This window comes from Eleginops maclovinus, chromosome 9, assembly GCF_036324505.1.
Source record: "Eleginops maclovinus isolate JMC-PN-2008 ecotype Puerto Natales chromosome 9, JC_Emac_rtc_rv5, whole genome shotgun sequence".
Lineage (NCBI taxonomy): Eukaryota > Metazoa > Chordata > Actinopteri > Perciformes > Eleginopidae > Eleginops > Eleginops maclovinus.
Genome location: NC_086357.1, coordinates 18,877,293 through 18,903,458, shown reverse-complemented (window position 1 = coordinate 18,903,458; position 26,166 = coordinate 18,877,293). Strand labels below are relative to the sequence as shown.

At 39.8% G+C, this 26,166-nt stretch overlaps 1 protein-coding gene across 2 annotated transcripts; it reads left to right on the top strand.

Moving 5' to 3' along the window:
• Positions 1–691: 691 nt before the first annotated feature.
• LOC134869643 (guanine nucleotide-binding protein subunit beta-4) lies at positions 692–26,116 on the top strand. 2 transcript variants are annotated; one of them, XM_063891463.1, is made up of 11 exons: positions 692–847; positions 5,977–6,058; positions 13,713–13,909; positions 14,309–14,347; positions 14,845–14,951; positions 17,745–17,808; positions 18,418–18,580; positions 19,214–19,280; positions 20,318–20,519; positions 21,073–21,289; positions 21,640–26,116. In XM_063891463.1, the coding sequence occupies exons 3-11, from the start codon at positions 13,853–13,855 to the stop codon at positions 21,744–21,746; spliced, it is 1,023 nt and encodes a 340-aa protein (XP_063747533.1). In that variant the 5' UTR covers positions 692–847; positions 5,977–6,058; positions 13,713–13,852; the 3' UTR covers positions 21,747–26,116. The 2 variants fall into 2 exon arrangements, with proteins under 2 accessions (XP_063747533.1, XP_063747532.1); XM_063891462.1 differs by lacking the exon at positions 692–847 and having other exon boundaries at positions 5,869–6,058.
• The last annotated feature ends 50 nt before the right edge of the window (positions 26,117–26,166 follow it).

Genomic DNA, 26,166 nt, shown 5'->3' with positions numbered 1-26,166 from the left:
AGGTAACCATTAAAACACTAACTCAGTGATTTGCTTTTGTCTACATTTCAAGCACCCTATAAGAGAATCACAATATGATTCCCAGAAAATAATTCAAATATTTGATGTTGAAATTCGGATTTGGCTGAAGCATTTTTTAATAAACTTTCATTATGGGGAGTACCAGTAAAACCTGGACCAGTACGACTTCAGAACATTGAATTGTAGATTTCTAATCTTTATTGATTTTTTCCCTCGGTCACTCAAGTATCAAAAGCCATTGAAAAAATGTAAATGCAGTGACAATTTTAAAAAGCTTCTTATTCACCAAATACATTTCCAATTCCATTTGACATCCTCTGTAATGGGTTGCATCCTAAAATAATGCAACACATTCATTTGTTAAATTATATTTTGATTTGACAAAGTAGCATGTACTGAGAAGGAATCTAACACTGAAGCAGATAAATTGAATTCAGCCTTTGGTTAGATACTATTTGTACCTGCGATTTAACCACTTAACTTTGTATTTGAATATGCTTTGGATAAATAACAAAAGATTTCTGTAACTTCTCTTGTAACGTCCATCACTATAATATTACAGACCAAAATATCTGTCCCTTTAATAGAAATACTACTCCATCTCCAAACCGCCATGCCGCCCATATGCTCACCCTCCCACTCAGCAGCTCTCTACCTCATACTCCAGCTCAGTCTCTCTCTCTCTCTCTGCATTTACTGCTCCTCCCAGCAACATCTCAGCTGAAAGGCAGAACTGAAACGACAGCGCTCTGTCCGACTCATAATCCAAGCAATTTAGGACGTATGCAGAAAACAATCCGTCTGCTACTCATCTGAACTGGAAAAGGTAGAAAAGCTTTGATTATTTGCCTAATTTTAGAGGTTTGGAGTATGCATTAGTGTGCACATTGTCTGATGTTTCCTCTGGATATGTTCATAATTTTAATTTGAAATGAAAGTAAATGTATATTTTGGTAAAAAGTAAGTAGCCAGTTTGAAATAATATTTTTATTCAAGACAAGCACAAAGGAAGCCCTTCAATGTGCACTCGGAGCCTCATTTCAGTTAAAACCGATATGGGTGTGGACCGAAGCTAACAGTTAAGTCACCACTGCAGAACTACAGTAACAGGAAACATTGGTGGCTGGTATTTTGGCTGTGAGCTTATTAAACGGACCTATCATCAAAGGTTATACTTGCTTATTCAGGTGACTAGGAGTTAATGTCTTATTTCGTGCTCTGAACCTGGGTGGCACTAAAATGCATTGTGGGTTCATGGTAATAAATTAATGATCATCTGGTGTCCTATTAGTCGCAGCTAAAACAGGATGCATTTGAAAATGGTTAGCACATTAGAGTTGTTCCTCGCTTCCCTTAAAAAAAAATCCCATGCAAGGCTTGTGTGATTCACTTCTTTGGAAACTCAGAGCATGTTAGTTCATGCTTTATGTTGCTTGTTGCACCTCTGATTTACAGAAGTGTCTGGGATTCCCCTGGACTGAAACACTCTCACTTCTTCTCTTTGCACATTTCCTCTGCAGCTTGTCTCTGAAACAAAAAGCTATAAACCTCTCTTCTATCATTCTGCTGTTAATTGACTCTCTTATGTACATTTTACACATGTAACAGGTGCATACATTCGGGCAAATTATAATAAAGGTGGGTATGAACACATTTTTATGTTGCCTTTTAGTCACAGGATGGTCTTTCTAACGATTGGATATTGCATTAAGCTGTTTTTATCATTAATAACATACCTCTTAGTAACCTAAATGTTATATTAATGAAAGCAGTCCATGGTATGATTTACTTTCTTGCTGTAAACACTTGATCATCTGATTGAATGTTAATACTTCACAACATCTTTATTTTTGAGCTGATTCATTGTGCATTAACTCAACGCCATTACAGCATAATGGACAATATTCTTCTTTATGGTATTCTCTGAAGGAGAAAAACAGGAGTCTAAGACTTTTTATCACATGATAAGAACACTTTTAAGTGCTAGGATTTTTTGTTCAATGGATTCCAACGATATTCTAATACTCATTTGTTGATGTCCCTACTGAAGTTCAGAATAAGACACCAGACTGCTGCGTGTACATGCCTCTGTTATGCTGTATTCATTTGGACAGCAACAGTGCTTGGCCTTTGCCATCAGCAAGCCTGACTCCACAATCGGTGTCCCGATAGTGTGAGTCCAACAGAACATGAGAGGCATTATCACAGAAACGATGAGGGCTCTTCACAAAGCTGCCGCTGTGACAGTCTCTCATGGGCCAACAACTGCCCAGAGATTAGACAAGAACCTGAAACAGGGACAGAGCAAACTGCTGGTAGCTATGCTCTGGATTTACACATGATCTGAAGTGATCTCTTCTGAGAAGCTACACTTGAATGTCGGTATGGATTCTTGTTACGTGTCCAACAGAAGATCTTCTGGGGAAGGGAATAGCTGATGTGCCAGAACTCTCTTTTTTTAGTTCAGATGCAGTCAAACTAGCCATACGTTCTAATTCAAATACAGTGGAGGGAGGTTTATCCTTTTTAGAGAGTGCAAATATGCATCGTGACAGAGCAGCACTCATAAGCCATTATCACAAGAGTAATAATATTTACAAACAGATTTACAATTTCCCAAAAAGACAATGGGTTGTTTAAAGAGATAGTTCATCAGCAGTGTTTGATTCACGATGGATAATTTCAATTGGGCTAGTCAAGCCCAAGCTGTGCAAGTCAGCAAGTAAAACCCTGAAACTGTCAACATCTATTTTCCTCATCACACAGAGAGAGAGAGAGATATGGTGTGTGAGCCCAGCAAGGCACGCATATTTTAAGTCACTTTGCACTCTTCAAGAGGGCCCTTTTTTCAATAATCCATTATGCATAGCAGCTCTGGCTCTCCCTGGTATTTCTCCTACCTTCTTGACGTCAGTTGCCATTTGTGAGGGTTACCCTGGCAACGGCCAGCCTCCCTGGGAGATGTCTGGTGGATAAGACGGCCCTGATAAAGCCTTTTAAGGTTCTACTGTTGCTACACCTTTTAATTGCCTTTGATACAGTGGAAGTATTACATGGGGGTCGTCGGGGAGTGTCTCTGTATGTGGGCAAAAAATGGGAACGTGCAGATAAAAAAATAGACATTGAGGAGCTGCTTCAGATTGACGTCCCATTATCTTCACTTGATTCGATCACCCACGTATTGGGTCCATTTTTTAGCTGTTCTGTGAAACTGAATTGGACATGATAGGTCTATTTTTGGACACGATTTCTACTCCTCCGTTACACAAAGGACACGTGTGTACAACCCGTTTTAACAATGTGACATTGTAGTGATGAGATAACATGTAAAGAGAAGATAAAGCATCCTGCTGGTTGTTAACCCTTTAAACAATACGTGGATGTAGTTATGAGATGATATAAAAAGATCATACATCATCCAAGTTTTTCATGTAAGCTATTAAACTGTCATAAAATCTGGCAAGCAAACATATTTATGCACATTATTGATAACATATTACAGTATATTAAAATGTATAATGGCAGCAGAGACTAAATTTGCATCTATGCAAAATATCATGGCAGACAGAAGGATGAAGAAAACTGCTGTCTACAAATGCCAACCTGTTGTTAGTTTTAGGCTTTATTTAGACAGTAATACACGGATACCAAAGCTCTAAAGCCTACCTCACATTCAAATGATTTCATTCAGCTGCCTGACTGTTACTGTACTTTACCGCACGACCCACGCACATTTGCATTGATGCAAAAGCGTCTCATTCCTTCGCAAATATACAGTTCTGATAATGTACACCATACCTGTTCCAGGCTCCAGGAGGCTATTTATAGCCTCACCAACATGTGTGTCTTTCTTTTTTTTCAGACACCAGGCTATTGATGTGCTATTTTTACAGAGTCAACGTACTCCCTCCCTCTCTCTAGTTGCCAAGCAATGGGCTAAGGGACCCGATTGGCCATGGATGTGCTTTTGGACACCTTGACTCTGATTCTCAGCTGGCTAATTAATTCACAATTTTCACTAACTAGGCAAACAGCAGAGATGTTTCCTTTTTATTGTGTGTTTTTTTTTTTTAAATGTCCCTCTTAATCAATCTGTGGTCCAGAAAGGCTATAACATATTGAAGTAAGAAAATACCTGTTAACTGAAAAATAGTGTATGACTTCAGTCAAATTGTATCTGCAGGTAGCATCTCCCTTTGATCATCTATATGACACAACAGTAAGCTTGTGCTACTGCAAGACTGTGTCATCTTTAAGACAAGTTAAGACAAAAACATGTTATTGCATCAGCTTTTATCATATTGTACATTTAACAATAACAGTATAACCGTTCAGTTTTTCTGATGTCATGATGAGGCTATAAGGAGTATTTTTCTGCGAAATTTGTGGTTATGATTCAGTATCCTCCAACGTCCAATAATTGTATGTGAGGGTATTCATTCTTATTCAGTGAGTCTAGTATAAAGGAATTAATAAACACATTTTTGTCCAGAAACTTACACACAACCCATGCAATGCTGTATTTAATAATGTTTTGAAGAACTACCATTTTCCAAACTGCACTGATGACATACAAACCACAACATATGTTTCTGCTAATCCTAATCCTCATAATGTGTTTAGGGGGAAATTGGTCTGACACACCTAAACTACTGCTGTGTGTGAATTCAATTAGACTTAATCTGACCCCATGCCACTCCGATAGGAAACCGAGGGCTGGGCAACTTTCATCTTCCCTCCATTGATTGTGGCTCGTGCAGAGATATGAAAAAGCCTATCCCACTGCTCCCTTTCATTGGCTCCATTAAAAATTCATCCTGTCCTAATGGAGAGGTATCTTTTTCAATGAGCCAACTGCAGGCCAACCGTGGTGTGCCAGGGTGAGACTTGGCACAGCTGTCTCCTGGCACAACCAAAACCTCATAGCTAGACAAAGTTAATGTCTTAAATACTGAATATACCTTGAATAAGAGTATCCATTATAAGAATGACATGCTTGCAAAAAACTACAATTGCTTAATTTATTGTTGTAATTCATTATTTTATTCATTACCTGAAACATAATTTGTCTTTCAAATGTTATAAAATAGTGACTGCCCCTCACAAACGGAGAGTCTGCCATAAAAACCTCTTCAATTTTTTAGCTTATAATTTTCTTATGGATGAATCTGTTTATTTTAAAGAATGTAAATTGTGAAAATGCTCCTCACAAAATCACACAGCCTAAGGTGGGCACAAAACATGGGCCATATATAGAGGCTCTTCTGTAGTTCGACTTTGGTATGTTGTGCAACTGATTTGATATGCAAAACAATAAGCAATCAGGTATGCTAACAATAACGGTGACATATCACAGAGAAAAGACACAATTAGTAATAGATTATAATTATAGACTAAATCAAAATACTGTACTCTTCTCACCTACAGTTGGGATACTTATACTGCAGATACTCCTGATTTATTCAGGGTACAGAATTTGAAGAGTTTTGGACTAAAGTGTGTTTTTGTGGAGTCCGTTTTAATCACTACTACAGCACACTTATGGTCTAAAATTTGTTTCCTGTATCCCATTCGGTTCCTTTTTGTTGAGGGGGCTGACGGACGGTACCATTCTAGCCGTAGGTAACACAATACATTTCAGACATTCTCCCGAGCTTAAATACAAGTCATTCCGGTTGTTGTGTAGTACTGACATAAATATAATGCAATATTATAAGGGATCCTTGTGTTATTACATATCGTATTGGTTATAAAACTGAAAGCATTGATATATTCATCACCGCGCACCCCTCAGTGTAGGCTGTTGCCATGTTCCCACTTTCATGGGTGTGGTGATTAGCTTGCTTGGTGAAAAATTTTAGTCTAATCCGACCAGAGTCACTCTCGCTTCTGCCCCTTTAAACCGAATAAATTGTCTTAAAATTAACACGTCTGCCTTTGCAATTTCTCTCACAGCTGGGACCATGGTTGATGTGTGAACACGGATCAGTGTGACTCGAATCGGAAGGACGGACAGAGACAAAAAAGCCTGTTTCAGGTAAGGACGTGTTAGTCTTGCCTTGATATTTTGGAGGCTTTCAGGCTATTTCCTGCTTTGCTCGCGGCGGGGTTAGTTTGTTTTTATATTGAAGGTGAGGTGCAAACAATGCCCCTGAGTTTGAAATATTGTCAGTGCTGTCAGCGTCAATGAAGCTATTGAAATAACTGTTCGCAGCCTGTTTGAATGCAGTTTTTTTTGCCTCTAACTAAGCAAAGCTGAAAATTCACTGCTATCTAAACGCGGCCTTTTTTTCAGGCTGTCAAACGACTGTCACGTAACTATGGGAGCTTTCACTGGTTGGCACATATTTTTTCTGAGACAATTTTATAGATATGCCTTCTCTTTTGAGGTTGCACGACACCCTTTGCGTAGCTTTCCCCCCCCCCCCTTCTCTTTTCCATTAAATATACATGGCAGTCCGCCTTCATGCGAGCGGCAACTGGTAGCGTGACGGGGCGCGAGGCTCCTACAATTTGTTGCCTGTATCAGCAATGTATCTCCTCTCTTATCATTTCATACATATCTATATACACATGTCCATTAAACCTACAGTCAGTGGTGCTAAGTAGCTACGTACATTTACTCAAGTACTGTACTTGAATACAATTTTGAGGTACGTGTACTCTGCTTGAGTATTTGCATTATATGTTACTCTACTTCTACTCGACTACAATTCAGAGGTAAATGTAAGTACTTTCACCCATTGCATTTGTGTAGCACCTCGTTAGTTACTTTTCAATTATAGATTAATGATCAACAATATGATCAACACTTAAATAGGACTAAACATGCTACCAAGCAGTAGATTATGTAAATAAAATTAGTTCCACATTGACCAGCTTGAGAAACCCATCAATACATCAATAATTATAATCAAAAAGCACAATATATATGACTGTGAAATGGGCCAATCTGGAAAATGAGTACTTTTAATTTGTTTAAAGTTTATTGTTATATTTGTAAGTTTATTTAGATGCCAGTACTTTTTTACTTTCACTTGAGTAACTTTTTAAATTTAGGACTTTTTCTTGTAACATATTATTCATACACTTTGGTACTTCTACTTTTACTTAAGTACAACATCTGAGTACTCCTTGGCTGTTGACATATAGTACATCATGACAGGAGTTGTTGTTGTTGTTGTTGTTGTTGTTGTTGTTGTTGTTGTTGTTGTTGTTGTTGTTGTTGTTGACATGATATACAGCGTGAAGTTACAGTTTGTGATCATCTAGTCAATCTGCAGCTTATTTGGTGCTGGTCTGCACATGCCTGGAAGTTTGACTAGTTTAGACATGCTGCTCTTTCATAATTGCCTAATTTAAAAAAAGGGATAGTATGATGATTGACAAAAAATACATCATGTTAATTTTATATTATGTAGGTAAGATGGACAAGCAGCAACCTGCGCTGTTCATTTAGAATAATCAAATGCATATTTATAATATATTTCATTATAATGAATAATTTTCATTTACTGTAGTAAATATTTTAAATCTGAACAGATTAATCAATTCATCGATCGAGAGTAGATATAATGTCTATCGATCTAAAATGCCAAATGCTCAATGAAATATTCATTACATTAAAATATAAATGTATGGTATGCCTTTTGAAATTTAACTTACTATCATTATGTAAAATGATGTTCCCAAAATGATTAATATTCTAAAATCATACATTTTAGAACCAAGTGATTAACTCAAACTCGCTTTTTTAAATGTTTTTATATTGAGAACCAAAAAATGAAAGAGGGTTATTGCATTCTGAATGATTTGTATATTTAAATGTGACTTTGCATAATGTTTTCCATTATTATTACGTTGATGTCAGGGACAATAGGTGGGCTACACGAGATGTTCATTCATATGTTCGAATATGTGCTTCTGCTATTCTGCAGCTTTTAATACACTGCTAAAATGAAGACTATAAACTGATGAAGGATTTTAATTTCCAACATTATTTTATTTTATAAATTGAATAACTCAAAATTCCACCCCAGTTGATATCGTTTTTAAGGGGGAAAAACAATATTTTTGGGGCCCTATTTGATATGATGATAACCAATACCATACCACCTAACCCTAATGTACTGAATCATCAAGCTCTACATTTTCCTGTTTTACATCTGTGTGTTAGCAAACATCAGAAAGACTAACCTGTGGTAACGGCAAAACAACAGCCGGAAGTCTTTATGACCTGACCAAATATGCACAAGCAGGAAATCTTTATCTTTCTGCTGAAAGGGTCAGGGTTCACTCCAGATTATCAATGTCACTTAGGGTTAGTTTGGTTAGGAATGGTATGTGACTACATTATGTGTGATTGTGTGACTGTCTGGTGTAAGTGAATCGAAACCTGTGACCAAAGCAGGTCTTACACCCATCACACATTCACTCACCATCTGTCTGTAGTTTATGTTTAAACAATCGCGTATATGATGTAATACGAACATCTGTCAGCTGAAGAGGAGGATAACATGTGACTCCTTAACTTACTGGAATCTCATCACGTATTTCCTCCATTCTCCGGATGTTTGGAATAGTCAGTGTGTTACCTGAACAAGTTTACACCTGGTGGAGCTGCCCTGCTACATCCAATGTTCACTTTCACACACTGAGCCATAATTTAGATTCAGTACACACACTCATGAATGGCCTCTCAGATAGGAACTATGTGGGCAGGATCAGGCGTAAGTGTAGGTTTCTTTTTGTTTGTTGTAAGATGTCAACAAGGTTTAAACTCGATCATCTGATGAATACCTGAACATATTCAGTATCTTCTAGCTGTATCATACATTTGAAAGTGCCCTGATAAAGTACTGTAAATAATCTGGTTTTCGTTCAATAAAAGCCCAAAAAAGGGATTTACTTCACTTGGTTAGAGCCTTGTGACCAAACATTTATTAAACACATCGTGACATTTAACAAGGTACTTGGTTAAAATCAGTAAAATATTCAAGTAAGAGAGCGAAATCTCCAAGTTTGCATGCAAAATAATAACTGTGTCCAATTAATAGAATATGAGATTGATAAATATGATGACCTTGCTGTAAACGCCAGTGTTAAGTGCTAACAGTGGACCGTTGTGCAATAATTTGATTAGACCTGGCAGTGCGTATTGTTAATTCCTTAACTTCCTGACCATTTCATGTTGTTGGGCCCCTGTGGCTCTGGGTGCAGCTGCACTGCCTGCCCCTCCTGCTGCTCGGTTCCACAGTATTTGTTCACGATGGAGGCAGATGTGACTGACTTTCTACTGTATGTGACCCTGAAGGAGCAGAAGGTCTCGTTTAATTTCAAAACGCGCTGATGAGTGCTAGATCTAATTAGATTCTTGTCCAGGTGTCTCTTTTACTCTCTTTATGGTTGTATGTTTTCACTTGGGTTTGAGGTCTCATTGAGCCAGCAGAGAGACACACTGAAGCGGCAGTGTCTCCTCTAACGTATATAATGTGACCAAGCTTCATCATTGCAACCACCCACTATTGACTTCTGAGTGACAATGAACTTACTATGGAGAAGTCAGACAGAAAGTGAAATGCAGAGAGAGAGATCTCCCTGAGTGGTATAAAAAGGAAAGTGAAAGGTTGCATGCCAGTGTGATGAACATTGTTTTTACAATCATTGTTAACCTGGATTTAAACTTTTGAGGATGTGCTGCAGCAATTTACAACATATTGAAAGATGAACAAGATGTAAAAACTGCTTGCATACAAAACGAGTATATGCAATCCTCTGATAGGGCAATAAATCGTCCAACTACTTCCTTGATTAATTAATTGTAGGCTAAAGATCCAGTGTACTACTGAATAGCAACAACAGCTCCTGAAAAAATTAAGACACCACTCCAAAATGTTCTTAAATCTTTATCTCTACATGTAGGACAGCCATTCCAATGGTTGTTGAATTACAACACAGAGAAGAATTGTCAGTCATTTATACAATCAAATAATAATTTAACTCAGACATACCTATAAATAATGAAACAAGAGTAAATGATAATGCTGAAGTGGTCTCTCAATTTTTTCTGGGGCTGTATTCTCATTTAAAAACTGGAAGCTGTGAAGATTGCCCAAAATAGTTTGTAATGAATTAATTTGATTAATCAGGTCATACAAATACCATTTCCACTTTAATTCAAGTGACTTAAGTTTTTATACGTTTTTTATAATGATATTGACATTTTAAAGCTTGATTTTCATTCAATATGATTTATTTTTATTTAAATTGTGTAATTAATTTCTCTTTTTTTTTTCAAATTGTATTTGGTTTATTTTTCCTTTTTATTGCGGTGAACTTTGAAAAGTATTGATCAGTCTTTACTTAATTACAGATAACTTTTTAAGTTTTATGATGATAGATGTTATGAGACTAACTACAGCTGTGGAAAAAATTAAGAGACCACTCCAAACTTTTCTTAAATCTTTATCTCTACATGTTTGGGAGCCATTCCAGTGTTTGTTGGATGTCAACACAGAGACAAATTGTCAGTAGTTTATAGAATAAAATTTAAAAATCATTTAAGTCAAAGAGAAAATGAAAATGCTGAAGTGGTTTCCTATTTTTTTCCGGGGCTGTATATTCTTTAATTAAAGCCAGTTCTTTTCATTGACCAGTTTGTTAAATAGAGAGATTTATCTGCAACAGGTAGTTTGACGACGTATTGAATGCGTTTTTCTCTATCCATCTGGGAGAAAAGATCCTCAATAATTGCTATAGTGTTCTAAATATTTACATTCAGCGAAGCCCTTACCAATATCCCTATTTCTTAGTTTCTGCATCCTCGCAGCTTCATGCAGATGGCGGCTGTTTGTTCCCAGTTCACACACAATATTTCCCTGCTGGGAGCTCCAGCGTGAGACTGAACATGTTGGGTGGTAGCTTGGTGTCATAAGCAGCAGTTATAGCCTCCCATGGCTTTTCTCAGAGACTGCGGTGGTGCCAAGCAGCACTATCTGGCAGCCCTGCTCTAAACAATGGGCCGCTCCGACACACAGCTCTGTCTTTGTCGCCCTGGTCCTGTTCCTCGCTCTGGGCTTCATGACTCCAGTGTAGAGAAAAGGCACACAGCTCACTGAGTTTTAGATCTATTATTGTGAAAGGTAAACTTGATCTAGTCCTTTTGTAGGGACCAGTCAGCTTCTGATGGCTTTAGTTGATGTGTGGTTATTTACTAAAGATGGAATGAATGACCTGTTTTGGTTTCTGAATGACTTAGTGCCCATGTAAAGAAGAAACGTCGCGAGGGAATTATACCAGAGCTGTCATATTTAAACTGAATAGAAAGCACATCATCTTTTTTTCTGCATCTAACTCCATCACACCTGCATCATTTTCTACCTCATCTTTCTTGTGTGCGCCACCGCCTTCCACTACACAAGCCCCCGGCAGACAACATTGATCAAAAACATTAAGGATAGAAGGTCAGATTGGGTGTTTTGGTATTCCACAAGGCGCTGTGTGTGTGACGTGGCAGATTTCAGAGGCATACCGTATAATAGATCTATGGCAGTCATCAGCACCACATCACAGGCGAGCTGACGCTGAGAGCCTCTCTTCAGGGGGGTTGCGTCAGCCGGAGGAGAGAGTGACGTCACTCCCAGGCAGCTGAAAGCATTGCAACGCACGCTGCCCCTGATGCCTCATCACTGTCAAAGACTTTCCTGGCTGAGACAAGAGTCCTCAATGAGCAGTCCAAAGCATCCTCTCTTACAGAGCAGAGGCACAACGGCCAAACCAAGAGAACCAAGAATCTAGAAGAGCAGCTTTTCAAACATCCACAGTGTCATTTTAAGAGACAACTGGTGGCAGCGTACACATCAAATCATTGTCTCAGTAACTTCTTAGTAAAATCATTTTGGTTTCTCTTTTTTGTGGTGATTAAAGGTCCCCTATTATGCAAAATGCACTTTCTGCTGTGTTTTATACATAAATATGTGTCTCCGGTGTGTAAGTAGACTCACAAACCGTCTCTCTTTTCCTCCTTACCCACATCTCTAAAAACGGGGATACAAACGAGCTGATCCAGATTTGCTTCGGTTATGACATAATGACCAAAATGTGGGCTGGCTTTACAATGAACTCGTGGCAATGTCCCGCCCACGTGTCACGTCCCAACCTATCGTCCGCAATATATGTATTCGCGAGCTGAATCCCCTCCGCAGCAGCTCTCTGTGTGTATTCAGCAGGATGTGTGCAGGAGGGACTTGTATTGTGGTGTGTATATATATTACATATAATGTCACTGTTCTAGTGGTAAACACTGAGAAGTGTTTCAAAAATAATGCTTGATGTGGTTTGGAACATAATACGGCATTTTATCACGGCAGCGTTTAGCTGAGTTTCTCCGTTAGAAACGTCTCTCTTCAGAGAGAGAGCTGCATCAAAGGGGCGTGGTCAGCTCAAATTGAAAGTGACAGTCACAGAATCAGCACTTCAGGAACAGGGCTGAAATAGAGGGGTATGGAGCATGGCTACAATGGGGGATCTCTTTAAGCGACTGGTTCCCAATGGTTTTAAAGCCTGCAAAATTAGGATTAAAGCGACACAAACGACATCCTCTTTGCATTAACACGACTTCCTGTGGAGAGGAAGGGCTGGACTCCGTGTAATTGTTGAATTATAGAAAATGGAATTGAACATGTAATCTCCGAGGGTTAGACTTCTGGACAGCAGACTGTAAAAAAGCAGCCTGGAAAATGAGCAGAGGGGGTTGAAGGGGGGGTGGGGGGCGCGGTCCAAACATTACTGAGGAGTGTCTAAGTGCTCTGTGACCCACATTCAGGTTCCCCAAGGTAAAGGAAGTGACACACAAACACACTCACACACACTCACATATGTTCAGATACATGGCATACCTTAACCAGACGCACATTAAAGTAAATGCTCACGATGTATGCATACACACACACACACACACACGCACACACACACACACACACACACTCATATTTGCACCCAGGTTAAAATAGTTCTGAATTTTGAATTTGTTTTTAGTTTAATTGAAGTTTTAACAGTGTTTTTGCTTGTTTCAGTTTTTGTTTTTGTTAGAGCAGGTATAATGTCTCGGAGGTCTGTAGCTACATATTCATTATACTACTTTAGTCTTATTTTTTTATTACATACATTTTTTTTAACCATGCAATAAGGTTACACTTTGTTTTTTTTATATTAAAGATATCCTTTTTGTTTAGTTTCAGTTTAATAACATATTTTCCATTGCTTATTCTTGTTGTGCTTACTTCTGTTTACTATAACAAGAGAATTGTACATGTTCTCTTTCTCACTTGTATATATTATCCAATAAATATTCAAGATAAACACACACACACACACACACACACACACACACACACACAAACACATTCAAGGCTCTTTGGGGCTGGCCGAGTAAACAGCGCAATGCAACAACACAAAAGGCTGATTGAGTCAGGAAAGGTCAGAGCCGGGCTCAGATGGCCTTTTGAACCAGACTGGGGGTGTTTGAAGAGCCAGCCCCCCCTCCAGGCCCCCACCCAGCCCCACCCTCTGCAGCACCCTCCTTTGGTCTGAGCCCATACAGGATACCTATGTTTGTCGGATGGAAGTCTTCTCGTCCTTCACTCTCCATCTGCCCAGTGAACTCATAGTATTTCTGTCTCTCTGTCTTGCAGGTGTCAGCTGGTAAAGCGTGTGTGAGTCTGAGAGTGTGTGGGTGTGTGAGTGTGTGTGTGTATGCGTGCAGGCACTTGTGTTTTCCCAGCCCAGTAAGGATTTGGAGCGGAGCGTGGCCTGAACACATCACAGAGGGACAATGAGCGAGCTGGAACAGTTGCGGCAGGAAGCCGAGCAACTACGCAATCAGATCCGGGTACGGCAACGTTTTCTGTGTTTGTTTACGTTGACGTGTATGTTATACGTGTTTTGGTGCATCGTATGTGTGCCACGGTATATTCTCGAGCTGTGACTCATGCCGTTTCAGATGAGACGGTGACACACTGGAAATATAGCGTATAGCATTTTTTATTGTGGGAACTGATGCATTATTGTCAGTATTTGCTTTGTAATTATTCTAAGATCACCGGGATATTTAGTTTCTTTGATTTGCAATAAGTTAAAACGCATGTTATTGTACTTGTAGCACTTATACGTAAGTATTTTTTTGCCATTACCTTTTGAGGCATATTTTTTCCACTCTGTGTGTTCGCCTGTAGAGTGACAAAACAACCTGAGATCTCAAAATGATTATATTTGTTTTCTTGTGTCGCAGGATGCCAGGAAAGCCTGCAGCGACTCCACTCTGTCACAGGTAAGTCTTCTTCTCCACATATATAATAATGTGTACAAAAAAATTAGCTGTATTTTTTTCTTGTACACATTTTCAACAATTGCTATATTTTGCACCAGGAGGGAGCGTTAAACACAAAGTTACCATATGCCCGTTTGCCAGTAAGTAATGTTACAATAAAAAAAGGCTATTTGAAACTGAATGTAACTTGTTCCTTTGTTGGCTTGGCAGCTGTTTCCATCATAATTTATAGGAAAAACACTACACTGAATCCACACAAGTACTTCATAGACATTATACACATATATTAGCGTCACTATTTTTGGTCATTGTCTATTCTTGTGTTATCTTGACCTGGTTTTGCTGCCTCAGCTAGAGTCCACTGTCCAGTGCGGTGTAGTGTGTGTGTTTGTTTGTAATGATAAGTGTGTGTGTTTGTTTGTAATGATAAGTGTGTGTGTGTGTGTGTGTGTGGGCCTCGAGTGACACTGCTGACGCTTCTTCCTGTGTTTTGGCAGATCACAGCTGGTCTGGACTCAGTGGGCCGGATACAGATGCGGACGCGACGCACTCTCAGGGGCCACCTGGCCAAGATCTATGCAATGCACTGGGGGAGCGACTCCAGGTACTGTGGTTATTTTACAGGAAACAAATTATTATCAAACACCAGGATAGGAAAATAATATGTTAATAAATAAATATGTTGTTATTGTGTTAAATGTTGGGGGAAGGGGGGCTTTTCATACCTTGAACATACATATTTGAAAGTCATACTTCCCTTTGAGCCGGTGATATTTTGAGTTGAGCATGAGACTTTAAGCACTACTGCTTTAACTGTCAAGATCTACAGTATGCTGGGAATTCGCAAACAAGTGCCACCAAGAGCTAAGACACCTGGACACACCTTACAGTCACAGTGCAGGAATTTCACAATAAAATCCACTGGCATCTGGCATTGGCTTAATCACTGTCTTGTAAAGATGACTCGGCTGCTTAAATGTTTGCATAGGTAATGTCTAATATCTAGGTTTGTTAAGGAGTGTAGCATGACTTCAGTTATGTCAGCAAATCAGGATCAAAAACTCTCCCTGCAGATACACTCTGATACTCTTGCCTTTTTAATGATGGGGTTCCAACTGCTTATATGACTGGTTTTACTATAATTATTATGTATGTGTTTAATATGTCTGTGTCACTCTTTATTTCTCTCTCTGTCCATCTGTCTCCCAATGCAATGCACTGGGGCAGTGACGGCAGTCCCAGGTGTGGGGCTATACTACTACCAGTACCACTACTACTATTACTACCACTACTACTACAACTACTGTTCTACTAATATGACTAATACACCATAAGTGACTGTCACTACCGCCACCTCCACTACTACTGAACCTCTGTCTTAGCGCTAGCACTGTTTAACGCCCTCACTCAGAGCACAGGAATGATATCAGCTGGGCACAGAGACAGGCAGCCTCCTCACCCTGTTTAATATTTCCTTAAAGATGCAGTTTGTAAGATCTAACAATCTATTTTATCTTAATGTTGAGGCAATTCACAATCAATCAGTGAAAGTGTGGCTGCTAACATGGAGTTGTCACTTCATTAAAACTTACAGACTGCCTTTTTAACGGTTTGCTGAAATTATGAGCACTAAGGATTGTATTTTACCAATAGTATGCATGAAGTGCACTGGTTCTTATCAATAAAAGATATGAGAAAAAACATCAAAGATAGTGTAAAGTAACATTTTAGATCTGCAAAAATATGGTGTGTGTGTGTGTGTGTGTGTGTGTGTGTGTGTGTGTGTGTGTGTGTGTGTGTGTGTGTGTGTGTGTGTGTGTGTGTGTGTGTGTGTGTGTGTGTGTGTGTGTGTGTGTGTGTGTGTGTGTGTGTGTGTGTGTGTGTGTGTGTGTGTGTGTGTGTGTGTGTGTGTGTGTGTGTGTGTGTGTGTGTGTGTGTGTGTGTGTGTGTGTGTGTGTGTGTGTGTGTGTGTGTGTGTGTGTGTGTGTGTGTGTGTGTGTGTGTGTGTGTGTGTGTGTCCCTAGCACCCTCTGGGTGACCCTGCAGGAGGCCAGTGTTTATTGTGTATACAGCCACTGACATTTGAGCGTGATGGCTCTCCTCTTGATTGTAGCGTAGCACCGTCAAACCACTTCCTGTCATTGGAGAGGCGGAAACACCCAGTCAGGAAGAGAGGGAGGGAGGGGTTCAGCCGTTTCTTCATCTGCACCATCCTTAAAGGTCCCCTATTATGCAAAATGCACTTTTTGATGTCTTTTATACATACATATGTGTCCCCGGTGTGTAAGGAGACTCACAAAGTGTCAGAAAATACAACCCTCTCTCTTGTCCTCCTTACCCACATCCCTAAAAACGGGGGAACAAACGGGCTGATCCAGATTTGCTTCGGTTATGCCGTCATATCGGAAATGTGGGCTGGCTTTACATTGAACTCCTGGCAATGTCCCATCCACGTGACACGTCCCAACCTATCGTCCGCAATATACAGTCATGAGCTGAATCCCCTCCGCAGCACCTCTGTGCAGGATGTATGCAGGAGGGACTTAGCGTTGTTATATATATATATATATATATATAACACATATAATGTCTCTGTTCTGGTGGTAAACACTGAGAAGTGTTTCAGAAATAATGCTTGATGTGGTTTGGAACATAATATGGCATTTAATCACGGCAGCGTTTAGCTGAGTATCTTCTCCCGGTAGAAACCGTTCAGAGGAGAGAGAGCTGCATGACGCTTCAAACGGGCGTGGCAAGCATCAGGTCTGCTAAAATTTTAAGCGACAGTCACAGAATCAGCACTTCAGGAGCAGGGCTGAAATAGAGAGCTACAATTGGTGATCTGTTTGGTATTTTGAGCAAAACACTTCACAGACAAGTGTTGTATAGATATTGCCCTACAATATATTGTTGAAATATAGCATAATAGGAGACCTTTACCTATCTCTCTCTCCTGACTGATTCCTCCTCATCGTCTTCTCTGCATTAATTCTTTTGCTGTCCCTCTCTGCTGCCCCACCCCAGCGTCTTCCTAGCGCTTTCCCAGCCCCTCGTGCCTACCATTCGACAGTAGGACTTTTACATAACTGGGGTGATGAATATTACATGGAGTGGGACATTAAAAGTGGCTTCCCTGGATGAGGAGACTTCCACCATGAGGGGGAGGAAGAGGGAAAGATGGAGGGAGATGGGGAGTGGCAGAGAAGAGTAGGGAGCTCACACTGAATGCTTTTGACAGAGCACCTTTAACTACTTCCAACGGTCCAGCACAGGACTCTGTTAGCTGGCTGCTGGCTCTCATCGCTTTTAATGATCCAGGTGCATGTACCATTTAGATGATGTGGGTTTTTCAACATGTGAACCGCTTCTCATTGAGCTGTTCTCAACTTGTTTCCAGGTTACTTGTCAGTGCCTCGCAAGATGGAAAGCTAATCATCTGGGACAGCTACACGACAAATAAGGTGAGGGTATTGGGATGAGATTATAGTTGTATAGTAAGAAAAAACTAACAGTATGTTTCAAGTGTCAGGCTTCACTAAGAACAGTGCTGGCTGTGATGTTTGCCCTCTTAAACACAATACTGATCTATATGTTGTTACACGTTTACATCCAAATGGCATTAATGAGGTTTTCTAGTGTGGTAAACTAGTGAAAGTGACCACTGTATTTCGAGAGAAATCTGTTTAGAGAATATAACTCTTATTTTAATCATCCCCCTAGGAGTATAAAACCAATGTGGCCATTGATATCATCAGCTACAACTCACTCCGGCCTCATAGTTTTTTTTCAGCTCATACCGATGTTTTGATATCCAAAACGGAGGAAGAAAACCACCTAAAGCAGTCTTGTGCTTTCCTCTTGGACTTAATAAGTTCTGCTGTCTTCATATTTATGATGGCATAATGAAGTTACTATGTTCCTTACTGACATCTTGCAAAAATGCCAACCAGACAAAAGGAAGAATGCATTCTTTAACTCCTCTGGAGAGGGGGAGAAGCAGAACTGTATCAGCTGTTGACTCTTAAGCTCCACATTACTCCTACCTTACTAAAGACTGTCCTCGTCCTCAGATGCACGCCATCCCGCTGCGTTCTTCCTGGGTGATGACGTGCGCCTACGCCCCCTCTGGGAACTATGTGGCCTGTGGAGGCCTGGACAACATCTGCTCCATATACAGCCTGAAGACCCGGGAGGGCAACGTGCGTGTCACCCGAGAGCTTCCCGGACACACAGGTAGGCGCAGTGCCAGCTGAGAAATAATATGAATTAATGAAATGAGTCTATTTATGGACTCAACTCAGCTATTTATAGTCTAAATAACATGACAAATCATATTCTGACCTGAGGGCAGCACTCCAGCATGCCTGGTTCAATACCTTGACACCTATTCAATGCCTTACGGTAGTTTTAGAGCTCAGACTGAATATTCAGGCTGTTATTTGATACGGGATCTCGTATGTTTTCACAGGCTTGTTTACAATATGTGTTCTGGTGCAAACACTGTGGGTTTAATTGAACACAACTAGATCAGTGTGTGGGTTTGTCTCTCCTTGAAATGAAAAAAGGAAAGAAACACAAATTGACAAAGAAACAACATTTCATGGCTGTAATCGGATCAAATGCTAGTTATTATGAATCACAATTTGTGGCTCAAGGATTGGCATCAGATTCCTTGCAGGAAAATAAATTGCTCCTAGTTAAAACTTACTTAAGTCAACATTGTGAAGGAGGATTAGCACAGCAGAGATAGTCCAGTCGTGATAGGCCACCATACGAGTAGCTTGAGAGTAAAGTGCCTTGCCCAGGGGCGCTGATAAGGCAGGGCAGGCTCTCCTTATCTGATGTGGAACCTCTGTTCATCTCCAGGTTACCTGTCTTGCTGTCGTTTCTTGGACGACAACCAGATACTGACCAGCTCCGGAGACACCACCTGGTGAGATTTACTCTCTGCTCCACACACCTTAAAGAATATAAAAGTATTTTACATGATGGAAATATTCTCGTTTCACATTGAATTTCAATAAACTGTCCTTGATATCTATCTTGTCCTCTCACCATCTGACCCCCATCTTGCTGCTTTTTAATTCCCTTTGTGCTAATTTTACACTTTGATCTGTGCTATTCTTTAAAACGCTTATACTTTAGAGTAGATATGCACAGCAGGCTCAATATCAGTCATAGAGGCTCATAATTCTAGAGGGCTGGATAAAGATGCACTGGTAAAAGCACTTCAATAATAGCACAAAAACTGTAGTAATTCACATAAATCTATAAAGTTCTAATAATATTGGAGCTCATATGCTTTAGATCATATCTGAGTGTAAAAGCATTTATATTCTCACACCTGACTACTACGGCTGAACGATTAATTGCATTTGCGATAATATGGCGATATGACAAAACGAGATTTTCCAACCGCAAAGGCTGCGATTTGATTGGGCACGTGATCTGGTCACGTGACTTGTGAGCGAGCCGAGCGTAGCCGAGCGAAGCCGAGCAGGCAGGGAAAGAAGTCAACGCTGCGCTTGAACCTGTTGCACAATGGCCTCAGGCTCGTCAGAAGAGTGCACGGCTGGAAGTTTGGTACCAAAGAGGGGCGGCTCGAATTATTTTGGCTTTAAAAAGGAAGATGCTGCTCAACGTCAGGTATTGTGCAGAACGTGCCTCGCTACTGTTGCTACCTCACGAGGTTCACGATTGTAATCACGATTGATTTATTGCTTGTGTTTGTTGAAAAATACATGAGAAGAGGACCTTGAAAAAATAATCGCATATTAAATCGCAATATTGAGGAAAAAAATCGCAATTAGATTATTTTCCAAAATCGTTCAGCCCTACTGACTTTTTTTTCCTTTTTTTTCTACCTCTTTGATTGCTGTTGGTTGTGTGTGAGTGCACCGTCAGGATTGCTACCCAATTCCGTTGTACTTGTGTGCAAGGACCTAATCTAAACTACCATCTTCTTTGCAGTGCATTGTGGGACATAGAGACAGGCCAGCAGGCCACCTCCTTCAGTGGCCACACAGGGGATGTGATGAGCTTGTCTCTGAGCCCGGACTTCAAGACCTTTGTGTCCGGAGCCTGTGACGCCACCTCCAAGCTGTGGGACATCCGTGATGGGATGTGCAGGCAATCCTTCACCGGCCACGTGTCCGACATCAACGCTGTTACCGTGAGAACTGAAACACATACACATACACGCACACACTGATTGATTGCAAATTCAAGTTTGCCTTTTTTATAGTCTAGTATTTCCAATTTTCTCAGATTTCTTGTGTAGCTAAAAAGATTTTTATGAGCAGCAAAATTAACTTTATCGCGACCGGATACGTTACATGAAGGCAGTCTTGCATACTGCTGTTTCTGTTACTGAAATGTAAAAAGCATTATTACTTTTGCAAAGCCAATTCTGATTAAAAGAAGCCCACACTATAAAAACCAATGTTTAAAACACTTTTTTTTCATTTGTAATTAATAAATGATGCACTGTGGATGATTTGAGTGCATCAACAATAAGTCTAATCTATATAAATGATGTGAGACGACATTAATTTGCTTCATTAGTCCATATATTGGTCATCATCATTCTACTTCTACGGAAGATACTCCTTAGGTGCATGCCCTTATAATGGCCTTGGATTGAAAGTCAAGGAGCCTCAGAATATGATAATTAAAAAAAGAATATCCTGAAATCTGCTTGATTAAGATTTCTTTCTCTCCTGCAGTTCTTCCCCAATGGCAACGCCTTTGGCACAGGCTCGGATGACGCCACCTGCAGGCTGTTTGACCTGCGTGCCGACCAGGAGCTGATGATGTACAGCCACGACAACATCATCTGCGGCATCACCTCCGTTTCTTTCTCTAAAAGCGGCCGACTGCTCCTGGCCGGCTACGATGACTTCAACTGCAACGTCTGGGACACTCTGAAAGGAGAGCGTGCTGGTAATGACATCTTAAACTTCTTTATTTTTTTTAACAGTTTTAAGATACAGATTAAACAAACTATATGAATGTCAATTCTGCTTTATTTCTTGACAAGAGGCAAGCTACAAATTCTTAGATTTTGGAACCTGGAAGTGGAATTGTTCGCATTTGTGATAAACAACGATGATCAAAATCAGTGGCAGTTATAGATTCAGCTGTAAAATGTAGCATATAATGCATACTGAAACGGATATGAACCGACACGAGTAGCAAGTTGAAATTGAACATAAAGGTCAGACTGTGCAAGTTGTCATGCTACAAAGCAGAAAATGTATTTTGGACTCAGAATGTTCTTCTTTGACCTCCAGGTGTGCTCGCGGGCCACGACAACAGAGTGAGCTGCTTAGGGGTGACAGAAGACGGCATGGCCGTGGCCACCGGTTCCTGGGACAGTTTCCTTCGCATCTGGAACTAAACAACATCTTCCCTGTTGTACTCAATCACTGCCCGCCTACTTCCTCCTGCACCCCCAAGCCACATGTCCCAACTCATCTGCTGGGCTGGACCTGAGGGGGTGCACACTGTGTCTGCCCAAATCCTCTCAACTCACCCCCAGCTCTCCTCTCTGCAGGCGACCTGCCCTCCTGTGAGAAAGTACAACTCTTTCTAACTTTCCAAGTGACGTTTTTTTTTTTTTTTACCCAACTATTACACAGAAACAAAAATAAGAACCTTTCGATAGAGTTGTCCAGTCAGAAGATTAAAAAAAGAGATTAGTTGTGAAAAACTGAAGGAAAAGATTATAAGATTTTGCCCAATTCTCTTGTGGGGTGGGTGGGTGGGGGGGGGGTGCGATAAAGAGCATCTGTTACCGTGACTAACAAACAACATGAGCGTCGGCGTGAAATATGTAAATGTATATATAAAGACAGTATATATATATAGCATTATGTGTGTATATATGCATCATATATGCATATATAATGTGTATGTATATATTTTTGTAGTTTATTTCCCACCCTTGAGGTTTTTTTTTATGTTTGGGGTTTTCTCTTTTATTTCAAGTGTACATATTCACATTACTACAAAACACAAGGCCAGAAACACTGATTTTGTCCCATCTGAGTACCAGACTGATCGTCAGACTTAAGAGGCTGCAGCGTATCATTTAATCTAAAAAGTCTGCTCATTTTTTCCCAATATTTCTGGTACTTGCTGATTATGTCAAGCCCACTCATTAATCAACAAACGAAGATCTGACAAAACTTAGAACTTGGCCAAGCTAAACTTACTTTCCTCATTTGTATGTGTATTATGGTTACAGGCAGTAGACACAACTCATGCATCCTCTATGCACCTTTTTTTTGTTTGTTCAACAACACAACCCCTCTCATTCCTCACCGCAGTCTTTCATTTGAAAGGAAACCGCCACACTGCTGTGTTAATGATAAAAGGGAGCATGTCAAAATAAACCAGCGGTGTTTTTAAGTTTTTAGTCTGCTAATCGAGCTTTACCTCGAAAGTAGGAACCGTTGAATTTTAGGCTAGGATAGAAAACTTAATTTACCTGGAGGCCCTGCCTTGGCCTCCACTTGTGTTTTATTGTGGTTTTAACCACACAAATATCTGAAGACCACATTCATTCCATGCAAACCAACAGCTGTGTGATATGATTGATAACCCAATAATAGTCCTGAAGATAGGTTTTGCATCATAATATCTGCTGTCTCCGGTGGCCTATAGAATCTACTTTTCCTTAGAGCTGAGATGTGAATCTAAGTTGCCCATACAAAAGACACTGATGGAGAGATGAGCATCGCAAAGAGAGACACGTTCTCCCGAAGCTGTTTTCTACCTGTGAGCCTGTAATGGTGCTGAGGCCTGTATGGAAATATAGTAGAATCAATACGTGAGGATATTTAAAGGACCATAAAGGACAGCAGCGACTCTGCTGGAGACGAGAAAAGATGAAGAGGAAAAAGAAAGATATCGGTCAGAGTTTGCCATGTCATTTTATCCTTTCTTAACCGAAGGATCAACAACTCCTTTTCGTCATCAACAGGGTGTGAACTGAGTGAAAACATGGAACTGAAGTCATGTCAGCCGCTCTGAAATCACACCAGTGCCACCACAAGCCTGTAAAAAGAAAAAGAAAAAAAAAAAGATTTTTAAAATGGTTTAACACTTTTTTTTTTCCTCACCAAAAACATGTTATGAACTGTTAAATATTGCTTGTGAAGAGAGTACACTTGGTAGACAGAAATGTACACTTAGTAGAGAGCTAGATATGCACTCACGAACTGTAGTACAAATGTAAACCATTGAGCACATGTGACTTATTTACCCTTAGAAGTGCTATCTCTGATTTTGAATCTTTTCTCATCACACATCTTCCATTATTTTGGTTCCTTTGGCTTAATTAAAAAACAAAACAATGTATGTGATTTGGACCTATCCATCAGCTGTCTCAGGTGCCTATCTCTGAATTTAAACATTTGACCCAAATGGGCTAGATAAAGGAGGGTTTGTGCTCCTGTGAGATGTGGCACGAGTGTGTCTCCATTCTGCCTTACAATACCATTCCTGATAGAAGGTCATACTAGCATCGACCACAGTAATGTTTTCCTCTTATTATTCCTTTTTACAGATTTATCAATAAGAGAGATTGCTTATGTTTCGTTTCCCAATAGAAGCACACTCTGATACTAGTGAACACTAAAAAGCATGCTTACAGAAAACCACTGCAACCACATTTAGCTCTATACTGCATCTTAAAGTCTTTCTACATCACTCTTTCTACAATTCTGCTTTCTAGTACTACCGTACAGTTTGTAGTATTTATTTAGGTTCAGTCAGCTATCAATGAAACCCCTCTTTGGCATAGTGTGATTCTAGTGATCTGTTTTTGTTTTGAAATGTTTTTGCTGCTTCTACCTGGCTTTGCATTGATGAATCAATTTTGAGAGAATGTTAAAAATAACCGTTATAGTTTTTAGCCTGAGAATATCTTTGAGGTGTGTAGGATGTGATATGTATTGCATATCAGTGTTGAGGTGTGTGTGTGTGTGGGGGGAGGGAAGGGATTGGGGGACGATTTGCTGATGTATGTGGATAACATAGATCTAAGTGTTACTTCTTCATTTGTGCCAATGTTATCCACAGACCCTGAGCTGTGAACTGAAAACTAAGTCAGTGTGACAAAAACAATATTGCTCACTTTACTCAAGTGCCAGATTTCTGCATATCCATTAATTAAATTCATCTCAGTATCTGATTTTATACCCAAGATGTTGTTTGATCAAACCGGTGGACTGCTTAGATCTCAAGATGGGTTTTTGTATCCCAAAGTGTTATCAAGTGCTTATTAGGGAAGTTTCTATATCAATCACCGGACATCAGAAGTGTCCCCATTATAAAGATGACAAAATGTATTTTAGGAGGAATTGTTTTAATATTGTGGGAAATGTTTACTTTCTGGCGGTTAGATAAAAAGAACACCCATATCTTTCCATTAAATATAAGGCCAAAACAAGCAGTGTGTTAGCTTAGCACAGAGACTGGAAACAGCTAGCCTGACTAATGAGGCTCACCAACTAACATTCAACATCTTCAAACCAAAGTGTAAAAAGGAAAGTTGCCAGAACTATTCTGAATGGCGAATTATCATTTTACATATTTAAGAAACGAGATATTCTTTTGGTTTTAGCTTCAGAGACAGGGAGGCATTGTTGCCGTTGGTCAGAGCCAGGCTAACTGTTTCCCTCAGTTTCCAATCATTAAACTAAGCTAAGCTCGCCGGCAGCTAGCAGAAGCTTATTACATTTCTCGTTACCGGACAGACATGAAGCGGTATAATTCCTAACTCCTCCGAAAGGAACTAAGCATATTTTCCCAAATCTCAAAATATTCCAATTCACCCTGCCTGCTCTTTCATAACATTGTGAGCTGCCTGAAATCAAATAAAAAAGAATACACCATAGCCCTTAACAGCTCTGAAGGAGGTTGTGTGTATTACTGACAGCGATTTCCAGTAGGAAATCATGTCCTCGCTCTGTGTGTAATTCAGCTGTATTAGCCGCTGGATCCTGGAATAGTAACACTTCTACGTGCCTGTGCAGTTCAATCATTAATCAAGAAGGTGCTTGAATTCTTTTAATTTCACATTATTGATGTATTTACCTGAAGTCTCATCCAGTTTATAACTACACAATTGATATGGAGCCATTGAATCCACCTCATCGGTGTTACAGAGCTTCGACATTGGATGCATTCACGGCATTGTGTGTAGATCTGTGACTCCTTTTAATAATTCGGTCCGTATGTTCGGCAGAAGTTTTTAAGGCGATTAATGTAAATTGCGATTTGTCACCTACAGTGCACACGTCTGACTTCAAAGAGCAGATGTGAAAAGGTCACAGATGCACAAGTTCAGGCTGTATTTTGACGACTACATTTGCATAACTCTCCAGGTTTAATATCTGGATATGAGACATTTAAAGTCTCCTGATTTAATGATGCATCACCTCTCTAGTTGCTTATGTCACATGGTCACCACCACAGCACCATCACAAAATAATGCACTGCCCTTTGACTCTACAACCTACTGTTCTGACATTTTCTTTGATTTTATTTATTGTTTTATGTTTTAAGCCAGTAAAGACCAGGGACTTGGTGCCATGATAATTCTCTTACAGTGCTATTGTGTGAAATTATAATCACTTGTTATGGAATAATTTTTATAGTCTTTTTCACACCAGACCTTTTTTTTGTATTTGTACAGTGGCTTGGTGATACTGATATGTTGCCATGAGTTATTGTAACCAATAAAAAGCTTCTAACCAAGAATACACATTTTGACTAACTTCCTTTGTTACAGAAATTTAGACTGTATACAA

Coding starts and splice junctions, on each gene's coding strand:
- LOC134869643 (XM_063891463.1), top strand. CDS start 13,853: ATGAGCGAGCTGGAACAGTTGCGGCAGGAAGCCGAGCAACTACGCAAT. Junction 14,348..14,844: donor GCGACTCCACTCTGTCACAG/GTAAGTCTTCTT, acceptor GTGTTTTGGCAG/ATCACAGCTGGTCTGGACTC. Junction 18,581..19,213: donor AGAGCTTCCCGGACACACAG/GTAGGCGCAGTG, acceptor GTTCATCTCCAG/GTTACCTGTCTTGCTGTCGT.